We start from the raw sequence: 21,139 nt of genomic DNA, 5'->3' as shown, positions 1-21,139 counted from the left end.
TGTGTACAAAAGTCTCTATAAAGACCAACAAACAAACAAACATTCATTTGAAAGCTTTCAGAGTCTCAGAGTCTCGCTCAGTAATTTTTTTGCTATGTTGGCTGTACTGAAGCAAGCTAGAGATATTAAGGGGATATGACCTGAAAGGACCAGATGTTAAAAAATAAAAATGTAAAAATAAAAAAAAGCAATGAGAGAAATGTTAGGCATCTTACCTATGCTTTATTGTAAAAGTATTTGTCTATTACAATAAAAGGGAAAATTTTGTCTATTACAAAAAAGCAAAAAATAGTTCACATAAGTTTGAAGCATAAAAAAAAAAGATCAGAAACCAGAAATTAAAAATGCATGGCAAAAGCCAAACAAGCAGTAAATCCCGAAATCTGCTGAAATAACTCTGTTGTTTTAGGCACCCTGACAGGATGTTGAAATTCAGTGTCGTCAACAACACTGTTAAACGTCCATCTAGTGCTGAAACCGAAAAATAGTAAGCAGAAAGAGATCATGCCCAAATTAGGTTCACATTAGTGAACTGTAACAATAAACATCAAATCTCATCCAGTTAATTATTTACAGAGAGATGTGGAATGTAATACATCTGTTTTAATAAGACTAAATATATTTGTGACTCATTTAGCCAATCTGTGGGAACCTTAAGACAGGGTGAAATGTCCTTCATATACATAATTCCTAACATTCCTAATCCCTGAATGTTTCTGAAATCTTTCTTTTGTGTGGTCCACTTTTGATTTTAATAAGCTTGATACAAAAAAAAAAAAATGCAACAAAATGTATGAACACAACCATCCCTGCAGGAGCAGACTGAACTTCTATACCAGCTTTCTTCCTGTAAAACACTTCTGAAATGTGAGCAGCATTTAATGAGAAGACTTTTGTATGTAGAAAGAGGGATGCATTACAGAAGCTTTGTTTTTCTTTAAGAAGAAAGAAGAAAGGGAATGACAGCACAGGGAATATCAAAATGATGCTTAAGTGCATAACTAAAATGGAAAAGTTTGTTGTAAGTAAGTCCAGTGAAATATAGAATGAAATAATATGAGAAATGTTCTATAAAGCATTATATATCACAATGAGCTGGTTATGATTAATGATTAAAAAGAAAAGAACAAGTGTTTGCTAATCTTGCTGGTAACTTCTTTAAATGAAGTGCAAACAGAGTGCATCTTCAAATAAGTGCCACTTTCTCTCTTTTACTTCAGGCACTCATTTTGGGCTGGTTTATTAGTCAGGTTTCAGCTCCTCGTTTCTGTCCTTGTCTTCTTTCACGGTTTGTGTGGGTTCACCCATTTGTATGTACCCTCGTAGCGAAAGCCCACCTTCTTTACCAGTTCATCAGCCTCTGCGGGACCACGGCTGTGAGACAGAACCAGAGGTGCATTACACATCCCTTCATCAACAATTTCTTAAATTAAAATTAAAAAAAGCATGTTTCACCTTCCGTATTTGTATTTGATGGGTGGCGTCTTCTCCTTCTCGATCTGATGAAGAAGAGGAGTGAAGATTCTCCAGGCTTCCCTCAACTCATCACTTTAATGAAATAAGTCAAAATCAGCAATGGGTGTTTACTTTAACAACATACTGCATTTACATCACTGTACTAATCACAGTAAGAAACACACCTTCGTACAAAATGCATTTGGCTGCCGCAGAAGACGTCCAGAATCAGACGTTCGTAGGCATCGGGCAGCTTAACGTCCTTCAGAAAGAGAACAGAGAAAAGCACATTTATAAACAAAAAAGGAAGTCACTTTAAGAAAGATTTGGGGTTGAAATGAAGTCATTTTCTACATATGATATCCCATATATCATTAGTCAAAGTGTGTTTTACCTTGTATCTGCTGTGGTAGGTCAGGTCCAGCTCGGTCTCCTCAGGGCTGAAGTAGACTCCGGGTTTCTTACTCATCATCTTGGCGTAGATGGCCTCGTTGGGCTGCACACGCACCACCAACTCGTTCCTCCTGCAGTGAGAGCTAAAGATGTCTCCAGGGACGTCTGTGAACTGCAGCCTCACCTCTGCCTTCCTCTCATTCAGAGCCTTTCCACACCTGAGGATGAAGGGAACTCCTGGAGAGAGACGGGCCGGTCAAACGGGTTAATAAAACATCAACACATTCAGGAAGAGAGAGACTGTCAGGTATATACTGCAGTTCAGTTTGGATTCAGTAAGCTGTTCCTTTGTTGTTAGTGAAAGAAATTAATATACTTCTATTCAGCAAGGAAGCATTAAATTGATCAAAATAATAAATTGACAGAAAATGAAAATCTATACCAGTGAAAATCTACCAGTAAATGCGGTTCTTTTGTGACACTGAAGACTGGCGTAATGATGCTGAAAATTCAGCTTTGAGCACAGAAATCAATTACATTTTAAAATATAATCAAATAGTTATTTTAAATGTTTTTTTTTACTGTATTTTTTATCAAACTAATCATAAGAGACTTAATTTAAAAAAATATAATTTTTTTAAATCCAACCACAAACTTCTGAATGGCAGCGCATGTGCTAGAAGTTAATTTTGCATTTTAAACCACAAAACAATTTCGTTTCCAAGACCAAAGGGTAAGTAAAGCTTCTCATTTAATTCATTTAAATCAGCTATTAAAGCAGTGCAATGAATGCTTTTAATTTCAGAAACAGCCACAGCTCAAATACAGTATCAGCAAGGTCCAAATGTAAGATCTTTGGCCAGACTGTAAGAATTTGTTAATTAGCACTTACCATCCCAGCGTTCGTTCTTTACATAAAGCACTGCTGTGGCAAATGTAGCCTGAGTGGAGCCTTCGGGGACAGTTTTGTCATCTAGATAACCCAGTTTAGCCTCTCCTTCTCCATCGGGATCTCCCACATACTGACCCAAGACCACATCTGAGAGAGAGACCGGCTCAATGCACTTCAGCACCTTCACCTGTAGAGGGACACAGAGAGCATACAAAACAAAACAAAAAAGGGTATTAGAAAGGGATCTACAGTACCTCTAGAGAGCTATTCAGGATAATTCCCATTTATTTTAACAAAAGCACTTCATTTGGATGCTTCATTTTAACCAATAAGCAAAGCTGTGAATGACATGTGATTGAACACACGCACACACACATTCATGCACAGAGACAGACAGAAATAATAATAATAATAATAATAACAACAACATCAACAATAATAATGAAATATATTTGCAGTAGAAAAAACGTCTTAAAACAAAATTAATAAACAAGGAAAGAGTTTATTACATTTTAAAAAATGTAATATTTTAAAAGCAAGTCTTCTTCAATACTGTTATAAGTTTTCAATAAATAAATAAACAGAGAAAAAAAAAATCAACTTCACACTGTTAAAAGCCTTCAAAAATAAGAAAAACAAAACAAAAAGCAGCACAAAAACAAAACTAAATTAAATAAATAAACATAAAAAGGAAAATATATACAAGGACAGGAAAAAGCACAAGCCTACTTCACACTATGAAAAGACTTCAAACAAAAACAAAATGAAAATGAATAGATAAACAAGGAAAGAGAAAACACAAGTCTACTTCCCACTGTTAAAATCCTCCAACAACAACAACAACAACAAAAAACAATACCAAAAACAAAATCAAGTTAAATAAACAGAAAACAATTAAAATAAATATTAACAAACAAACAAATCTCTATTTATAATCAATGTTACAAGTATTTTACTAAAACTGTACAAAAACAAAACTAACATAGACAGAAAAAAAATCTAAATAAACAGGGAAACAAAATAAACAGGGGAAAGCACAAATCTACTTCACATTCACAAAACAGCCAAAATAAATAAATAAATAAAGTACAAAAAAACGTGCAAAACAAAATAAAAAATAAATAAAATGAATGAATGAATGAAAAAAACAAAAACAGACCCTGACCCCTTGGGTACCACACATAATTATTGCGATAATATACATTTTAAAATCAATCACTGAAGTGTAATCTAGGAGCCAAGACCTTAATTTAGGCTATACGTGCAGTACGGTCCACCATCCTTTTATGGTAATGCTTAACTGTTATCAGAGGTGATGGATGGATATATTTGATATATTTGCTCCTCCAGGCTGAATTCAGGATCGTTATGATAAGTGCCAGAAAAGAGAGCTGCAGGGGCGGCTGGACACAGTGGATTGGCTGACCGGCTCGTTACCTTCTCATCTCTAACATCATCAGAGCTGGTGGATGCAGGCTTCTCCATGGCAACCAGACTGAGCATCTGCAGCAGGTGGTTCTGCATCACATCACTGGAGACAGAAAGAGAGGAATACATTCATCTACAAATCAAAATCCTCTCAGCCTTTGAAGGGAACCCTCATGAACACAAAGTGCAATGATTTTTTTTTTTAGTTCGTCTTTGAAATTTTACTTTAGGCTTTATGTTTCCTTTTATGGACTACTTTTTCTGTTCTATAGACTTTCATTGCATAGAACATTTTGTGCAAGCATGAATAAATTAATCAAACAGATTCAGTTTTCAGTAGACTATACTTTCATAACATGCAATGAATCATCTTAGTTTCACAGGAGCAAAAAGCATCTCAGAGATTCAAGAAAACTAACCGAATGATACCAAAATCATCAAAATATCCTCCCCGGCCCATGGTACCAAACGGCTCTTTGAAGGTCAGAACCACACAAGCCACACTGTCCCGGTTCCATATGGGACCAAATATCCGATTTCCAAACCTTTAAGGAAATAGGAAAGAAAACTGTAACAGATGAAGGGACTCCTGGTGGAGTTTAACCCTTTAATGCACAAATGATAACTGTGTGTGAGAGCCAGTGAAAAGCAGCAGTAGAGCCCCACCTGAGAACCATGAGGTTCTGGACCATCTCTTTGCCAAGGTAATGGTCTATCCGGTAAATCTGGTCCTCAGTGAAGAGAGAAGAGAGATGACTGGTTAACTCCTCCGAGCTCTGCAGGTCACGACCGAAAGGCTTCTCCACGATTATCCTGTTCCAGCCTCTAAACACCAGAAATATGCTGCATGTGAAAAAAGCCTTTGCTAGAGCAAAATCATATACACAGACAATTAGAAAACTGAACACCTCACATCTAGCCAGTGATATTTTGGAATTATTCATATACTATTATAATATTTATTAACATTGTGAATGAGCTTTTATTTATTTATTTTTTATTTTATTTTTTTTCAGTTTTTAAGTTTTAGCAATTAAGTGTTTTAATAAATGTTTTCAATTTTATTAAACTTATATATATATTTTTTTTAGTTTTAGAAATTTTTTATTTAACCATTTTTATTTTTAATCTAATATTTATGTTTTATTTCAGCTTTATTTTTTATAAACAAAGGCAATTTTAAATATATGATCTCTAAAAATCTAAAAAGCCTTCTTTATTGTACGAATTTGTTTTCTTTCACATAATTTTTGTCAGTCAGGTCCAAATTGTACCATTTAAGTCCGTGGCAAACTCTACTCGACTTCTGGACATGATTTGCCTTGCATTACGAAAGCAGTTACATCAATAAACAAATAATGAAACCAAAGCAACTGCTCCTCACTTGGTGCTCATGCACTGATGCTTGATGTTCTTGGTGATGTCGTGGTAGACGCTGGGCGGCAGGGCCAGGTAGAAGAGCCGGTTAGCCCCAGCTCCTCCAGGCAGAGACAGCAGGTGAGTGTTCAGGTTAGAGAAAGAGGATTCATCCACATACTTCCCGCTGATGTAAGAGTTTCTGCTGAAGAACGCAGTGAGCCGCTCTGCCTCAGAGTCTGCCACCTAAAGGGAGGAGAGGACATATTAACACACATATGTAGTTAACAGACAGATGCACATGGAGAAACTCTCAGAGCCGTGACCTTCATGTAGGGCAGGCAGGCTGCACGTATGGCATCCACCGTCAGATCAGAGCGCGCAAAACCCACAAAATATGTCTGTTCAGGGAGAAGACCGTCTCTGAACAACCACCTACAAGAAACAGACAGAAATACTTCATACTGATCAAAGTATTAGACGTCAATAATACTTTCTGAAAGAAATTCATACTTGTATTCAGCAAAGTGACAGCAAATACTTTTATATTGTTACAAAAGATTTCAATTTCCAATAATTCCTTTGAAGTTTCTATTCAAAAGACCCAGAAAAAAATAAAAAATAAATCCTAAAACAGTATAACATTAATTAATCCTGAATAATTGTAATAGAATATTAATAAATCTTAAATTGTTTGTGTTACAATATGATTAAATAAATGCAGCCTTGCTAAGCATAAGAAAATTATTTCAAAGAATCAATCTAAATGTTGAATGGTTTTGCACTAGTAAACACTAATGTGTGTAAACGTGTGTTATGTCAGAGTACTCACCACAAAGTTGGGTAGATTTTCTTTTTGGCCAGATCTCCCTACAAAAAAAAAAAACACATTCATATATTCATGTATGCTAAATTACACGAAAGCCTGTTACTGTTTTCATATTGCAACATTTTCAAAACTAGTTAAATCACATCAGAGAATTTGAAAGAGAAAAGCGGATTGGTGATCAGTGTTAGATGATCTTAAAGACTAAATGATGAACACAGGATCCAACTAAAAACTACAATTGCCCCAAAACCAAAAATCTAGCAAAAATGAGAACAAAGTTGGGAATGTGTCCCACTTTACACCTGTAAACCAATTACTATAATAATAATAATAATAATAATAATAATAATAATAATAATAATAATAATAATAATAATAATAAAAGACATATGATAACTAAGGGAGTGTCTTACCAAATATTTTCTGTAAAGCTGCTTTGTAACAATATTTAGTTTGACGAGAAAAGGCCAAATATTTAATTTTGGAAACATGTTGGTTTTATAATATCAAGCAGAAATGCAGGCTTTATGGTTAATGAAAGGGGTCCCTCACGAAGAGTTCATTATATTATATACATCTGTGCTTGTTGTAGTCCTAAAAGTACTTCTGAAAACTGAGCAGCAGTATGAAACATTTATTTATTCTGTGGCAACTTTTTTTCTATATTCACATTTCTATTTTTGGTCGATGACACACTTTGTTTCTCCATTTTATTTATTTATTTTTGCAGTGTTTGCTTCTTTTTTTTTACACCTAGTTGACAAAAAATTAAAACAAATAAATAAAAAAAATCATTTAAAAGTATTTTTTCTTTTGGAAAGCAGAACACAAATACTGATAACCAATACTGGTTTGCACTGGTATTCAATATACAAATGTGGTCCAAATGCCTAAAATATACAAATAGATAAATATGCCCCTCCGATATCACCTGCCACTGACTAGCAATAACAAGTTGCACCATCAATTGGTTAAAAACTAAGTTACTTGCATTCATTCTGAAAGTGTCATCACTGCATTTGTTGTGTTGTTTTTCAGGGTTGAAATCTAAAGGCTACAAGCTAGCTTAAAACATCCTGCAAATGGTAAATACATCGACAAAGGAAAGCTATCTGCGTTGTTATATAATTGAATGGTGTCTGTAAGTCCAGCCAAGCAGCTGTTTTTAAGCAAGATATAGGCCTAGTCTGTTTAATGTCAGCTCACTGTGATTGAAAAAGAATCAAAACCTAGGGAACTGCCATAATTCCTGTCGAACAAGTGAATATTTTCACAAAAACAGCATTTAGATAATAATAGCAAACTACACAATAACAAGATACAATGTAGCTTAAAATAAGAGTCGACCCATCCCCGCTCCATGTGATTCAATCTTCTCAAAGGTCATGATCTCAGCAGAACAGATCCACACCAATTCAGACACATGAGAAACTCATGATGAGACGGCAATATTCAGTTTGTCTGAGTTATGGCTTTATAGGGGAGTCGCATCTCTCCAGCTACATGTTATTGAGGGATATCAGTAAATATATCAGTTTGTTATTCCGTCTAATAGTCACTCCTGCTGCTTTGCTCTGGTGAAAAGCACCCCGTAATGGTGACTTGACAAAAATTCATCCATGACCTTTTAGCATGAAGAACGCAGCATAATCATACGACAACAAACACACAAAACCAAGCAGCCAGAGACACTTTATGTATTTGTTCTGATAGTGGATATTAAAGAAAAGTGTTATGCTTTACACTAAAGCTATGGGATTGATTTCCAGAGAAGCAAATTATAAAATGGTATATTCAACATCTAATTCACTTACAAAATCAAATAAATAGTCACACAAGACAATATTTTGAGACATCCCTGTCCATTCCATTTATAAACATATGCTTTACCTTTATTTGAGTAAATTAGGCAAATTATTAAAGGCCTATCTTAACTCTGCTACTTTTTCTGATTTGTGCAAAATGTCTTGATTATTATAAAGATTATATATTTTTGTAATAATGGCAAATGATGAGCAGACTCCACATGTACCTAAAGTAGAATTTCTATAGCACAGATTTCTTCATCAATCATGTGTTTTAGTTATAATTATGTGTGTCATTTGCAAAGCTGCCTAGCTAATGACAGCTACACCCAACTGAGCACTCATAAACTAAGTTATGTACAAATTTGGTAATGTGACAGGCTGGCTGCGGGTCGATGCATGAATCGAAGTGGCTCAAGGTTAGACAAATGCATTGCATCTGCATTTTAACACGGTTTCTGAACAGACTCAATATCATGCCATAAACCTATTGAACACCATGCCAACCGAGGAACCAGACGCGACCATGCATGTCCCCCTCTCCACCATTTTTCTGACCGCACCCTCATCCCAAACACAAGCCCGCTCCATCATCTCGCTCTGCGCACCGACTGAATGAAAAGCGCTGACAGAGAGTGATATTGCATGATCCAGCTCACTCGCACCGATTTAAAAACCCAAACAATAAGAACAGGAAAAGCCAACACTAACAAAGATCTTTTCACAAAGCAGTTGTGTAAAAACGGACTTTTAAACAGTTGAACAAAATAAGGAGGAACAAGAAAAACTAGCCAAAAAAAGGAGGAAGAGGGTTTGAATTTCATCACAAAGTAAATAAGAGCAAGTGTATACGCTACTAAAATATGGAAGCATATGGGTAGCATTATTCAATTTGGGATGTAATATGCAAAATGACAATGCAATATGTAAAATGGCAATGCATTTCTGTATTTACATTTACATTTTCCAATACATTTGTGCAACGTTTGGTGCAAAATGAAAATGAAAATTAAATTACATAATTTTCATTTGCCATTTACTACACCAGTTTTAATATGTAAAATGAATATTAATTTTAACGCTTTATAAGTTGCAAAATTAAAATGAAAATGTATTACAGAAATGATTAGATATGTCTAACATGTTAAAGCAAAAACTGTGGCAAAATGATCATTTAAATGCTATTTTTCTTAATTGCATTAACACTCACAGTCAAGACACTTACGATTGCATTTTCATTCGGTGTCCCGCAATGAATGTAGCAAAATTCAAAGTGCACATTGAAAATGCATTCCGAGCCGATCACATCTCCGCCCCCTCCCGCCCTGTCAATCACTGCGTGAACAAGGCGGGGCTTACAGAAGGTCAGAGACTCAAGTCTCAAGAAGAGGATTCAATCAAGTGAGACAACATGGACAAGACAGATGGTCCCTGTATGTTTTGATCATTTCGGTTTATGGCTTCAATATTTCATTCGGACTTGTGGGCGGAGCTGAAACGCTGCTTTCATCTGATTGGTCGAATCGGATCGGTTTTCATCTGACAGCCTTCAGCTGAAATGTCTGAAACTACGCTCACTGTTAATTAGCATAATATTTGAATCAGATATAGCTGGGCACATAATTCGTGCTGCTGAGACCTGCAAATTATTTCTAGGTTGTAGTATTGTATGAATATTGTCCCACTGATAAAAACAGTGCAAATAGTTCTGTCCCTTTGGATAACAGTAAAGTGGAAATAAATATAGTTAAATTTATGAAATAAAATTAAATAGGATTTTTTGGGAAGGTAAGTCTGGCCAGTTATACAAGCAACACGAGTCGGACGAGTCTAAAGATATGAGCTGAATTGGGTGAAACATTAAAGTTCTAGTCTGTGTCAATTACTCTCATAATAAATAATAATAATAATGTTAACTGTATTTTTCGGTATAAGTTGCATCAGTCCAAAAATACGTCATGACGAGGAAAAAAACATATATAAGTCGCACTGGACTATATGTCACATTTATTCAAGACCAAGAGAAAACATTACCGTCTACAGTCGCGAGAGGGCGCTCTGGGGTAGGCTACAGGAGCACTGAGCAGCATGAGCACTGAGCAGCATAGAGCTAATTTTACTATTTTTATTTAGAAATGTAACTATATTCATTTTTACAATTATTTATTAATGTCACACACACACACATACATAGTGCCTTATGACTTAAAAGATGAGAGTGGTAAATGTTACAGACATGGAACTGTTCAGTCTATTATTGATTTTAATTTCCACTTCACTGTTATCCAAAGGGACAGAACTATTTGCACTGTATTTATCAGTGGGACAATATTCATACAATACTACAACCTAGAACTAATTTGCAGGTCTCAGCAGCACGAATTATGTGCCCAGCTACATCTGATTCAAATATTATGCTAATTAACAGTGAGCGTAGTTTCAGACATTACAGTGCTTCACTCGCACTGACTCTTATTCTGCCTGAAAGAATGACAAGACCGAGCTGAAGGCTGTCAGATGAAAACCGATCCGATTCGACCAATCAGATGAAAGCAGCGTTTCAGCTCCGCCCACAAGTCCGAATGAAATATTGAAGCCATAAACCGAAATGATCAAAACATACAGGGACCATCTGTCTTGTCCATGTTGTCTCACTTGATTGAATCCTCTTCTTGAGACTTGAGTCTCTGACCTTCTGTAAGCCCCGCCTTGTTCACACAATGATTGACGTGGCGCGAGGGCGGGGACACGTGATCGGCTCGGAATGCATTTTCAATGTGCACATTGAGTTTTGCTACATTCATTGCGGGACACCGAATGAAAATGCAATCGTAAGTGTCTTGACTGTGAGTGTTAATGCAATTAAGAAAAATAGCATTTAAATGATCATTTTGCCACAGTTTTTGCTTTAACATGTTAGACATATCTAATCATTTCTGTAATACATTTTCATTTTAATTTTGCAACTTATAAAGCGTTAAAATTAATATTCATTTTACATATTAAAACTGGTGTAGTAAATGGCAAATGAAAATTATGTAATTTAATTTTCATTTTCATTTTGCACCAAACGTTGCACAAATGTATTGGAAAATGTAAATGTAAATACAGAAATGCATTGCCATTTTACATATTGCATTGTCATTTTGCATATTACATCCCAAATTGAATAATGCTACCCATATGCTTCCATACTAAAATGCAAACTTCATTTTGATATTCTAAACACTTTGCATGCTACTTTTGTGTCTTTCAGCACTCATCACAGTTTATGTTTTCATGCTGAACCTAATCAAGGCTCTTTCATCACAACTAGCCAATCACAGATCTTCTGTCACCACACTTGACCAATCACCTTTCACGGCCTTAAATCTTCACGGGCTGTGAACTGAACCGCTGAATTACTCAACCACTGCTCGGTCTGGATGATAAAAAGAAGCCCTTTGTTGGAAATGTCCCTTCATGGTTGCATAATTTCTGCTGTACTTCCTGGTACAACACATCAAGGCCATTTTATTAATTCAGAGGAATCTGAGACGGTCTTCCTTCATTGCTTCAGCAGTTAACAGGCTGTGCTGTAAAACACTAATTGTGTAACCAAAGAAATCAGTTTGTACGAGAAATCATCTGAAATGGGAACTAAGTCATCGTTATGATTCTGGACAAATTGGACCATTTTTCGGCAATCATTTCAATGACTTGAATCTTCATAAAGGTTTCCAAAGGAAGGTTTTTTCAATGATGCCATAGAAACATTTCTGTTTCCCCAAAGAACCTTTATGTAAAAAGTTCTTAAAAAACAGATTTTCTTAGTGTGAAAAACATTTTCATAATCTAAAGAACCTAAAAAAATTCCATACACACATGGGTTGTTTCTTTTCTCAAAGAGTCAAGACGCTGCCATTGGTTAGTTTTTGTTAGAACGTTTTCACAATAATTTAATTAGGACTCTAACACTTCTTACCTCCAACAATCCCAAAAACACCACCATGAAATGGAAAGCATGGCACAAACATTAATAAACACATGCAGTAATATGTCACTAGAGCAACAGAAGAAAAAGCGAGGGGATGAAAGTTTGGTCTGGTGGGAGAGAGTTAACAAAAGGGCCAGAAAACTTGAGAATGTGGAAACACTCGTTCAACAAACTATATGCAATCACGGAAAGTGTGATGAAATCTGATGATGAAACTGTGTGCGCACCTGTGCCAGTTTGTAATGTGTATTTCATTGTGCTTTATGAACTGGGAAGCTGCGGGGAGTGTGCACATATATATATACACTTTCATAAGTACATTTTCTGGGTGACACTGTAGATTAGGGGACACCATTAACTAAGGGTTTTTCTACAGCAAACTCCTAATTTCCTGTTTATTGATCAAAAGTAAGGTTGCTGTTGTATTTGTTAAGTTTAGGTATGGGGTTAAGGAATCTAGAATATGGTCATGCAGAATAAGCCATTAATATATGCCTTATAAGCACTAATAAACAGCCATTGTGTTAGTAATATGCATGCTAATATGCAACTAGATAATAGTGGATATTTCTCCCTAATCTAAAGTGTTTACTTTTTCTAAATTAGGTGTTTACATGTAACAAATGTGTGATATTCCAGGGGTGGGAATCATAATATGGGAAATCTGAATAATGTCTTAAACTAAATCAGGCAAGTGGATTGTGTTGTTTACATGATTCAGTACTAAACCGAACACTTCCTATTTTCAGTTAATTTCAGAATACTGACGTGCATGAAACATGTAGTCACTCTAATAAAACAAAGTCTCTCAGATACATGAATTCACACAGCTTCGCAGCTCAGCAGTAGATCCAAAGTATACGAAATGAGTGACAAATCATCGGTTCCTCGTTAGTAGAGACGGAGATTTTAAAATACCACACAAACAAACCCTGAGACTCACCGAAGCCCCCATGATGATAAAGATGTGAACGTCAGACTGGTGAAATTCTGCATCCTCGTGTAGCTCTTTCCTCAGCTCCCCAAATACTTCAGAGCGTGAGAGGGGAAGACTCATCTTGTCTGCCAGGAGGTCAGAAAGAGATTAAACCGCAGATCTCAGGTTGTCCTTACAGTCAGATCAAAAATATGTTTATGGTATATTACAGCTGTATCATTTCCATTTTATATCAAATTTAAGATAATTTCATTATGTTTAAGGAAAGTAATGTCAAATGAAAAATATTTTTGGCAAATATAAAATAGAAGTTAATATATATTTAAATAAATAAAAACTTCAGGTCAGTGAAAATGTTGACAGGGCAGTTAGCAGATAGACATCAGGATGGACGATAATATTGATAACAACAAAAACTGCCTAAATAAATAAAATATCAAAATGTGACATGCAAATTCCCATAAAAAAGGTGTTCTCAAAAGAGCACTTCAACAAAAGCGACCTAACACACACACAGTGCAATGTCAAAGACATTAACATGAATATTAGTAAGTGACACAATATCAACACAGCAGATCAACCACAGAGCAAGCTTGTTCACTAAATGGCCTGATTATGAAGACACTTGGAAAGAAAGTAGTCTAGATAAATTATATGGATTTGATGTAGTTATTTCACATGCAATAAATCCTTGCCAAATTTAGGGAACATATAAACAACAATAACTACAGCTGTTCTAACAATTAACTACTGTAACTAGAAATCACATCACATAACTGCTTGAATTGGGATAACAAATAAAAAATGTCCTACCACTGTTGACAGGGACTGTAGTGTGTTCTCTCTCTGTGGCATACAGGAAAGGTACACATATAATATATACCTCGTGTGACACAAAAACACGACCTCCCTGTCTCTCACACACCCTGAACTTACCATAATGTTATTAGCACAATCCCTTATTTAACAGGGCTCAGCCTGGCACTGACTGGACTTTCAGCTTGCTAATAATTTCATGCAATGCATCGCATTCACAACTAATGCAAAGTAGAAAGTAGAAGTAAAGTAGAAGCTGAACTTAGTAGACAGCTGAATATACACTGCAGAATCAAACGCACTCAATGACAACATGTTACTTACTTATAGTGTTCTTTACTTAACAAATCATAAACAGCAGGCTAAACTTAAAGAGTTGTAACAGACTCAGCGCAAAAATGTAACAATAGCGACTACAGTGTCATTTAAGACAGTTTCCTTCTTCCCTGTTGAAATGACACGGCGTGGTTGTGTGATTTTATTGGTGGAGAGTGGAACTCACCAGCGCTCGCTCGACTGCCCATCATTGCTAGAGAATCACGTCACCGCGCAACCACGCTGAGGATAAGGGCAGTGGGCGGGGCCAGAAAGCAGGAGGGAGGAGCTTGTACATAACCACTATCGCAGGGCGGTGATTGACAGCTGAAAGCTGCAATGGCGAACATGCTGAACGCTCTCCGGTCAAATGGAGAGCGCGCATGCGGAATATCCAACGAATGTTAAATCCTGCTGATAAGAGCTAGAAAAAAAGAGCTCTGGAAGAATGTCAGCATGACATTGCAGATAAAAAACAAACAAACAAACCAACAAAAATAAACTATAACATACCTATTTAATAATTGCAACAATTAATCATATTCACATATATGTTTAGTATAAAGCTACCTCAATTATTTAGACTTTTATTAACATAACGTTAACAACCGAAGAACAAACAGCATGCTCTGGCAATAAAAAAAACACTCTATTTTCTTCTGTTGCATTAGCGTCACCTTGCGCCATGAAAAAAAAAATCAATACACTAAAACCTAAACTACATAACTACGAACATAGAATGTCTTAACAAGATTTCAATATTTTTTAAAAAAGTGAATGTTTTTCTAATGTGTTTTGAGCATAGTAGCTAACACATATTATGCTGAGTGGTTGCAAGAGTGAATGCTAGATTGTTCTGGGTTGTTGTGAAATCATTGCAATTGAGTTCTGGGTGGTTATAAGGCATTACTGGGGTGTTCTTCTGCTTGGCTGCTTTGCTATTGTGTTCTGAGTAATGCCTTAACAACAATTTAGAACACCCTAGCAATGCCTTAGCCACCACCCAGAACACAAATTTGTGTTGCTACAGTGTTCTAGGTTGTTGCTAAGGCATTGCTATTTTGTTCTGGCTAATGCCTTAACACCCTAGAAATGCCTTAACAGCAACCCTAGCGATACTTAAGCAACCCCCAAGAACACAACTGCATCGCTATCATGTTTTGAGTTGTTACTGCGGTGTTGTAAGTGGTTGCTTAGACATTACTAGTGTGTCCTGGGTGGTTACTAAGGTGTAGGGTTAGAGAAGATGGCGGACACATCTACGTTCTTGGCGGAGTCGAATGGAGCATCTACCAATTCATATCTATGGGCTGTAGCTGTAGCTAGAGTCTTCTAGGTGGTTGCTAAGGTGTTGCCATAATGCTCTGGGTGGTAGCTTAGGCATTTTTAGGGTGCTCTGAGTGGCTGCTAAGCCAATGGCCCTGTCCCAAATGGCACCCTCATTTTCGTGACGTAATGCCACTTTGACCCCTGCAGAGCCCTGCAGAGTTTAGATTCAACCCCAATTAAACACACCTGATCCAACTAATCAAGTCCTTCAGGCTTATTTGAAAACTAAATGCTATGTGTGTTGGAGGAGGGTTGGAACAAAACTCTGCGGGGCTCCGGCCCTCAAGGAACTGAGTTGGACACCCTGCCCTACAGTCTTGTGGACTTAACAGACACATGCACGCAGTGGCCATTGTAAGTCCGTATGACCCCAAGTACACATGAAGTGTTCCATTTGGAATTGGACCATTGTTAGTGTGTCTTGGGGGAAGCTAAGGCACTGTTCTGGGTGGTTGCCATGTTATTGCTAAGGTGTTTTGGGAGGCTGCTAAAGAGTTGCTATTGAGTCCTGGGGGGTTACTAAGATGTTGCTTGGGGCGTTATGAGTGCTCTTTACTAAGCCATTGCTTCTGGGTGGTTGCTTTTTGGCTCAAGTCAAAAGATCCCAACACCAGGTCTTTATGGTATTCTGGTCTCTAGATATGGCTTAGCTCCTTCCTTCAACATAAGTCCATAGAATTTGGAACCTTATTTAAAGCAGGTACCAAACAATGCAATGCATGTTTGCCTTTACTCACCTTGAGTACTTGCATCATCCACCAGTATGAGTTATTGTAGTAAAACAGCCGGTGAAGTGTGTAAGACACTGCAGATGGTGCGGAGAAGAGTGGACCATGCCTCATTGTGGAACACAATGATCACACCTGTAGTGGGTAAATGCAGACATCTTTTGCTCTACGCATCTTGAAAGAGTAACAGTGAACTAGAAGTGTGCTACATGATCAAAGGGTAAAATATGAACAATTCAACTGGAGTCTTCCTCCAATGGTACTCATTCAGGAGGCAGCGTGTTGACACCAAGACTGCGGTACATTTCAACTTTATCAAACTTCAGCCGTTTGTAGAGCAAATTAGTATAAATGCTGTTTTCGATTAACCCTCTCAGGCTCAAATTAAGTTTTAGTAACAAGTTTTTAGTACTCCAGATACATAAAATATAGTTAGTTTTTACCTGTTGCAAATCAGCAACGCCTGCCTTGAGAGGGTTAACGTGTTGTCAAACAGTGGCAAGAGTGTTGTTCTTTGTGACATTCATTTTTATGAGCTCTTTATAATTAAGGGGACCATGAGTGAAACCTAAAAGACTAAATAGCAATGTATCAGTATATGTAAAAAAAAAAAAACTGATGCGACCTCTGTAGTTTGAATGATCTAATAAAAAGGTCTGAGGTTGCTTTGCTCAAGTGCTTACCTGGCTGCACAGAAATGTTCATTCTTTGGAATCACATATTTGGGGACATGATGTTAACATCTACTCAGAACCAACTTACACGAGGTAAGGTTGCATCTATTACTCTGAGAGTTTATGTAATCATACTTGGTCAGAATGGAGGAATTCTCTAGCTGTGAATAAGTGATATCAGTGTGAGATCCTGTGTTTCCCTTTCACCTGTATCGTGTTCCTGTGACGTACAGCCAGCAGTACGGCTGGTGGGTTTCCACCGATGGCCTGAAGAACCAGGAGCCTTGGACTCAAACCCGTCACTTCCCACACAAGAACAGCGAAATGACCAAGTATGAAGCTATATGTGTGTCTGTCAACAGACTATTAATGTTTAATGCTTTAATGCAAATTTCACTTCTTTTCTCAGGTTTGTGAATGCGATGTCAATGACCTGCCCAGACTTCAGCTTGTTTTGATCTTTGGTCTATAAATCTGTGAGACCGTATGTTCACATGGTGATCACAGTCCCATAATACTTCAACACGGCAGTGTGTCACTTCGCTTTGCAGAAAAGGAGGTGCAGAGGATACAACTCTGCAATCAGGTAACATATCCACTACACATCTATGGCTGTGCCATATTGTTTATAGAATTTAGTGCAATAATTTTAGTTCCATACTCTTGGGGTAATTTTTTATATACGTGCATTACGGTCCAGTATTAATAATAAAGAAAAATCTAAATACGCACATCCAAAAAAAGTTTTGACCAGGTGCAAGATCAAAGATTCAGGTCAAAACTGCTTCAGGTCAATTCCCTTTATTTCAAAAAGTTAAAAATAGCAACGTTACGGTCAAAGACCTTCATCAGGCCGATTTGCTTGACCAAGGTCTTTGACCGAAACGTTGCTATTTTTAACTTTTTGAAATAAAGGTAGTTGACCTGAAGCAGCTAACATTCTGAAACATCTTCCTGAGGTTAAGTTTTTAGTAGACCTCTAAATGTTTTGGATCTTCAAAGACTGACTACAAGAGGATGACATTAAGATCTAGGATCATGATAAGCTACCTTAACAATGGTATTTGAATTACAGCTCACCAAATGCATAAAACCTACACTGAGCAAAGCATCTGGATTTACACGCAAATATCACGTAGAGTTCTGACATGCAGAAATAAATCCGTTCACACTGTTAAAATTTAAAGGTGCTGTAGGGAACTTTTGTAAAAAAAATATTTTTTACATATTTATTAAACCTGTCATCATGTCCTGACAGTAGAATATGAGACAGATAATCTGTGGGGGAAAAAAATCAAGCTCCTCTGGCTCCTCCCAGTGTCCTATTGCCATTTGCAGAAAGTCATGCACTCCCGGTAAAAAATAACCAATCAGAGCTGCGGTCCGTAACTTTGTTTGTGTTCAAAATGTAGAAAAATGTATATAATAAGCGAGAACACCATGAATCCATTTTCCAAACCGTATTTTTATCTTGTCCTGAATCACTAGGGTGCACCTATAATAAGTGTTTATATTCGGACTATTTTAGATTGCTTCGGGGGTACCGCGGCGGAGTAACCCAGTACCTTTGTGATTCTTCATAGACATAAACAGAGAGAAGTAGTTCCGGCTACGATGTTCTTCCGCAAGACGCAAGCAGTTCTGTTTATTAACCGCTAGAGCGTCAAAAGTTCCCTACCGCAGCTTTAATAAGGCTTACTAGTTTGATTATCGAAGTGATAATAATTAATTGCAAAAAAATTTTTAATTCTGATCCCATTTGTTTTTCTTTCCTAATAATGGTGATAAAACAGGTGACGTGTACTTATCAATAATTTGAAGCAAATAAATTCCTAATGTATTTTACCAAAACTTAAAAAGGGATTCAAACAAAACCACAATAATAAGCAATCACAAAACCCAAATAAAACAGACATATTTTTATTTTTAGAGGGGAAAAGTTGTGTCTATATTCATCAAGAGTCTTTCCTCAACTTTCCTTTGCAAAGCTGGAGAGCTCGTCTCTTTTCTAATCCTTCAACTAAAGTAAAAAAAGAATGAAACGAACAAAAAGGTAATCGAAAATAAGGAAACGATCAGGAGTCGTTCAGCGCTGATCTACACAGAGGCCCCAGGGTGAGAGTCAGTAGTAGTCAAATACACTCCTGTGTGTCAGCAGTACATCAGATACTGTGATTGCTTCCCTCACGCTGAATCTCCACTCGTGTACGCTTTTATTCGACATATTGGACGGAACAACAGGGCGCCCTGCCTTTGGTACAAACCTGATCAACTGACATGCAATGAGCAAGCTACCATCACAGCAAATTCTCAATAAGTGAAGAACACAAAGCAGGAAAAAGGCCATCATGCAAGCCATTATGCTGAAAAAGGTGACCGAGCTGATGAACGTGTCGCGTCCAACAGGTGATTCGCACAGTTTGCGTTGTACACCGTCTGATACAGAGGCACTGTTATCATATGCTGAAATTTGTTAAATTAAGGCAAATGCACTGCAATTTGCACTGCACACATGCAGTGTAAGGGAAGTCTTCTATATTAGCAATTAGCTGGCTAGCAACTGTTTACCTAATGAATTTGAAGTTTACGGCTTAAATGTGTATTTTTCCTTAAAGAGATGTTCACTACAATGAAGCATAACAAGGGTGGAGGGAATAATATAGTTTATCTGATCATATGACTGACTGCAGTTGATCAGTTAGTACTCAGTTCAGGGCTTTGTTCCCTCTTCTCAGCTGGAATGGAATCATAATCAAATAGATATAAGAACAATCAGAATAGGAAAAGAAAAAAAAAAGATACAGAGGTGATACAAAATACCCAAACATGAAAACTTCAGGGAATCAAACAAACAAAACTGGTAGAGAAGATTCCACAATCAGACATGCTTTTGAGCTGTTTAGTTTGGCAAGAAAGCAGCTAGTTGTATCATAGAAACCTCACAGTGAAAAGAGTTATGCCCCTTCGAGATTACAAAGCACAGTATTCAGTCATAATTTATAGATATATTTCTTTTGTTTTTAAAAAAAAGTCCTTCTAGAATGAATTGGATCGTACCGTGGTATCCAATGCCGTGGCTTTTCCCCAGATGCCTCAGAAAAACTTCTTTTTTTTTCCTTTTATTTCATTTTGTACCAAAAATACTTCTTTGAAAAAAGAAGAAATGGTTGACGGAACACATAAAATAAAACCAAAGTCTTCCTATAGAACGCGTTGAAGATCCAGACCTGGTCGTACTTCAAAAAAAAATAAAAATAAAATTAAAAATTAGCTTTTCAAAACAAGTTTTCCATCCAGAATTTGTCATTCTGAAGGAAAAGGTACATTTTTAAACCATTTAGTCCTTCATATGATCTGGTGCTCGATGCTCATCGACCAATCAGTGTAATTTACTGTAAATGATAAGACGTCATGAAAACAGGGAAAAAAATTGAGGGGTGAGGACGTCGGAGCATTACATAATATTCAAACTTTTGTATTAAATACTTTGGTCTTTGGTCAATAGTTCTCTTCTTAGTTTATACAGATACTGTATTCGTACACACACACACAGATATACGAGCGTACGGGTTTATGTACGGTATAAATGTGTATGCGTTTTTCACACTTGTTCCATAAAGGACTTTTTGCACAAAACATCAAGATCAAAATAAATAAGGAATTCCGAACAGAACATGAGTACCTGTATTTATATTCACCTGAAATAAGAATAACAGAGGGGAAAAAAATGTCACACAAAAATAAAAACTGGAGAAAATGCCTTATGTACAGCGTTTTTCTTCGGCAAGTAAAGGCCTTTGTTAAATAAACAGACTTTGCATCTTTCAAGCAGCCTGAGGGAGAGGCTTAAAACAATCGTCCTTCAAGGTGCACAGCCATATCCAGGAGCGCCACGACTCTCCAGTCTGGAGTCTGCTTTGCTTTTCTTCAATAATCTTCCTTTTTCAAGTGATGGCGATGGCTGCTTGTTTGTCTTCTGCTTGCCTCGATCAATCCTCCTCTCTAGGGAATTGTGGGAATCCAAAGGAACTGTAGTGTGCTGCTAACTGTTGGGAGGTCCGTCGTTCAGGAAGTAAGTGGTCATCTCACCCTTGCCTTTCACCTTTACGACCCCTCGACACTCCAGCTGGTAACCTTTACCGGCCAACACCTGGTGCAGGTCTGTGGTCACCTGCAAACATCCAGTTAAACATCAGAAAATCACTT

At 36.9% G+C, this 21,139-nt stretch overlaps 2 protein-coding genes across 7 annotated transcripts in view; both read right to left on the bottom strand.

Annotated features, from left to right (window-relative positions):
• Positions 1-202: 202 nt before the first annotated feature.
• On the bottom strand, positions 203-14,429 carry LOC113092992 (glucose-6-phosphate 1-dehydrogenase-like). Of its 5 annotated transcripts, XM_026258804.1 has the most exons (15): positions 14,212-14,354; positions 14,008-14,108; positions 13,885-13,917; positions 13,078-13,196; positions 6,357-6,394; positions 5,851-5,959; positions 5,553-5,770; positions 4,835-4,993; positions 4,588-4,713; positions 4,178-4,271; positions 2,741-2,927; positions 1,850-2,085; positions 1,641-1,717; positions 1,456-1,548; positions 203-1,374 (listed from the first exon to the last, which is right to left on the bottom strand). In XM_026258804.1, exons 4-15 carry the CDS (start codon positions 13,189-13,191, stop codon positions 1,284-1,286), a joined length of 1,542 nt encoding a protein of 513 aa, XP_026114589.1. In that variant the 5' UTR covers positions 13,192-13,196; positions 13,885-13,917; positions 14,008-14,108; positions 14,212-14,354; the 3' UTR covers positions 203-1,283. The 5 variants fall into 5 exon arrangements, with proteins under 5 accessions (XP_026114589.1, XP_026114586.1, XP_026114590.1 ...); XM_026258801.1 differs by lacking the exons at positions 14,008-14,108; positions 14,212-14,354 and adding an exon at positions 14,390-14,429; XM_026258805.1 differs by lacking the exon at positions 14,008-14,108.
• A 4,408-nt stretch (positions 14,430-18,837) lies between these two features.
• LOC113093005 (adenylate cyclase type 6-like) overlaps positions 18,838-21,139 on the bottom strand; it is a 60,836-nt gene continuing 58,534 nt past the window's right edge. For both annotated transcript variants that reach the window (XM_026258827.1, XM_026258829.1), the window contains exon 23: positions 18,838-21,104. In XM_026258827.1, coding sequence (XP_026114612.1) covers positions 20,976-21,104 — 129 coding nt within the window. In that variant the 3' untranslated portion in view covers positions 18,838-20,975. The remainder of the gene's footprint in view (positions 21,105-21,139) is intronic.

The sequence above is a fragment of the Carassius auratus genome, unplaced genomic scaffold (genome assembly GCF_003368295.1).
Source record: "Carassius auratus strain Wakin unplaced genomic scaffold, ASM336829v1 scaf_tig00214826, whole genome shotgun sequence".
In the NCBI taxonomy this organism is placed as follows: Eukaryota; Metazoa; Chordata; class Actinopteri; order Cypriniformes; family Cyprinidae; genus Carassius; species Carassius auratus.
The sequence above is the reverse complement of the archived record's forward strand: the minus strand, read 5'-3'. Positions and strand labels throughout refer to the sequence as shown.

Bases quoted from the DNA above. Each gene is read 5' to 3' on its own strand.
- LOC113092992 (XM_026258801.1), bottom strand. From the start codon at position 14,414: ATGATGGGCAGTCGAGCGAGCGCTG. The intron at 6,395-13,077 runs GTGAGTCTCAGG...TTTTTTTTGTAG, and splicing joins TTATCATCATGGGGGCTTCG to GGAGATCTGGCCAAAAAGAA. The intron at 4,994-5,552 runs GTGAGGAGCAGT...TCTGGTGTTTAG, and splicing joins CATCAGTGCATGAGCACCAA to AGGCTGGAACAGGATAATCG.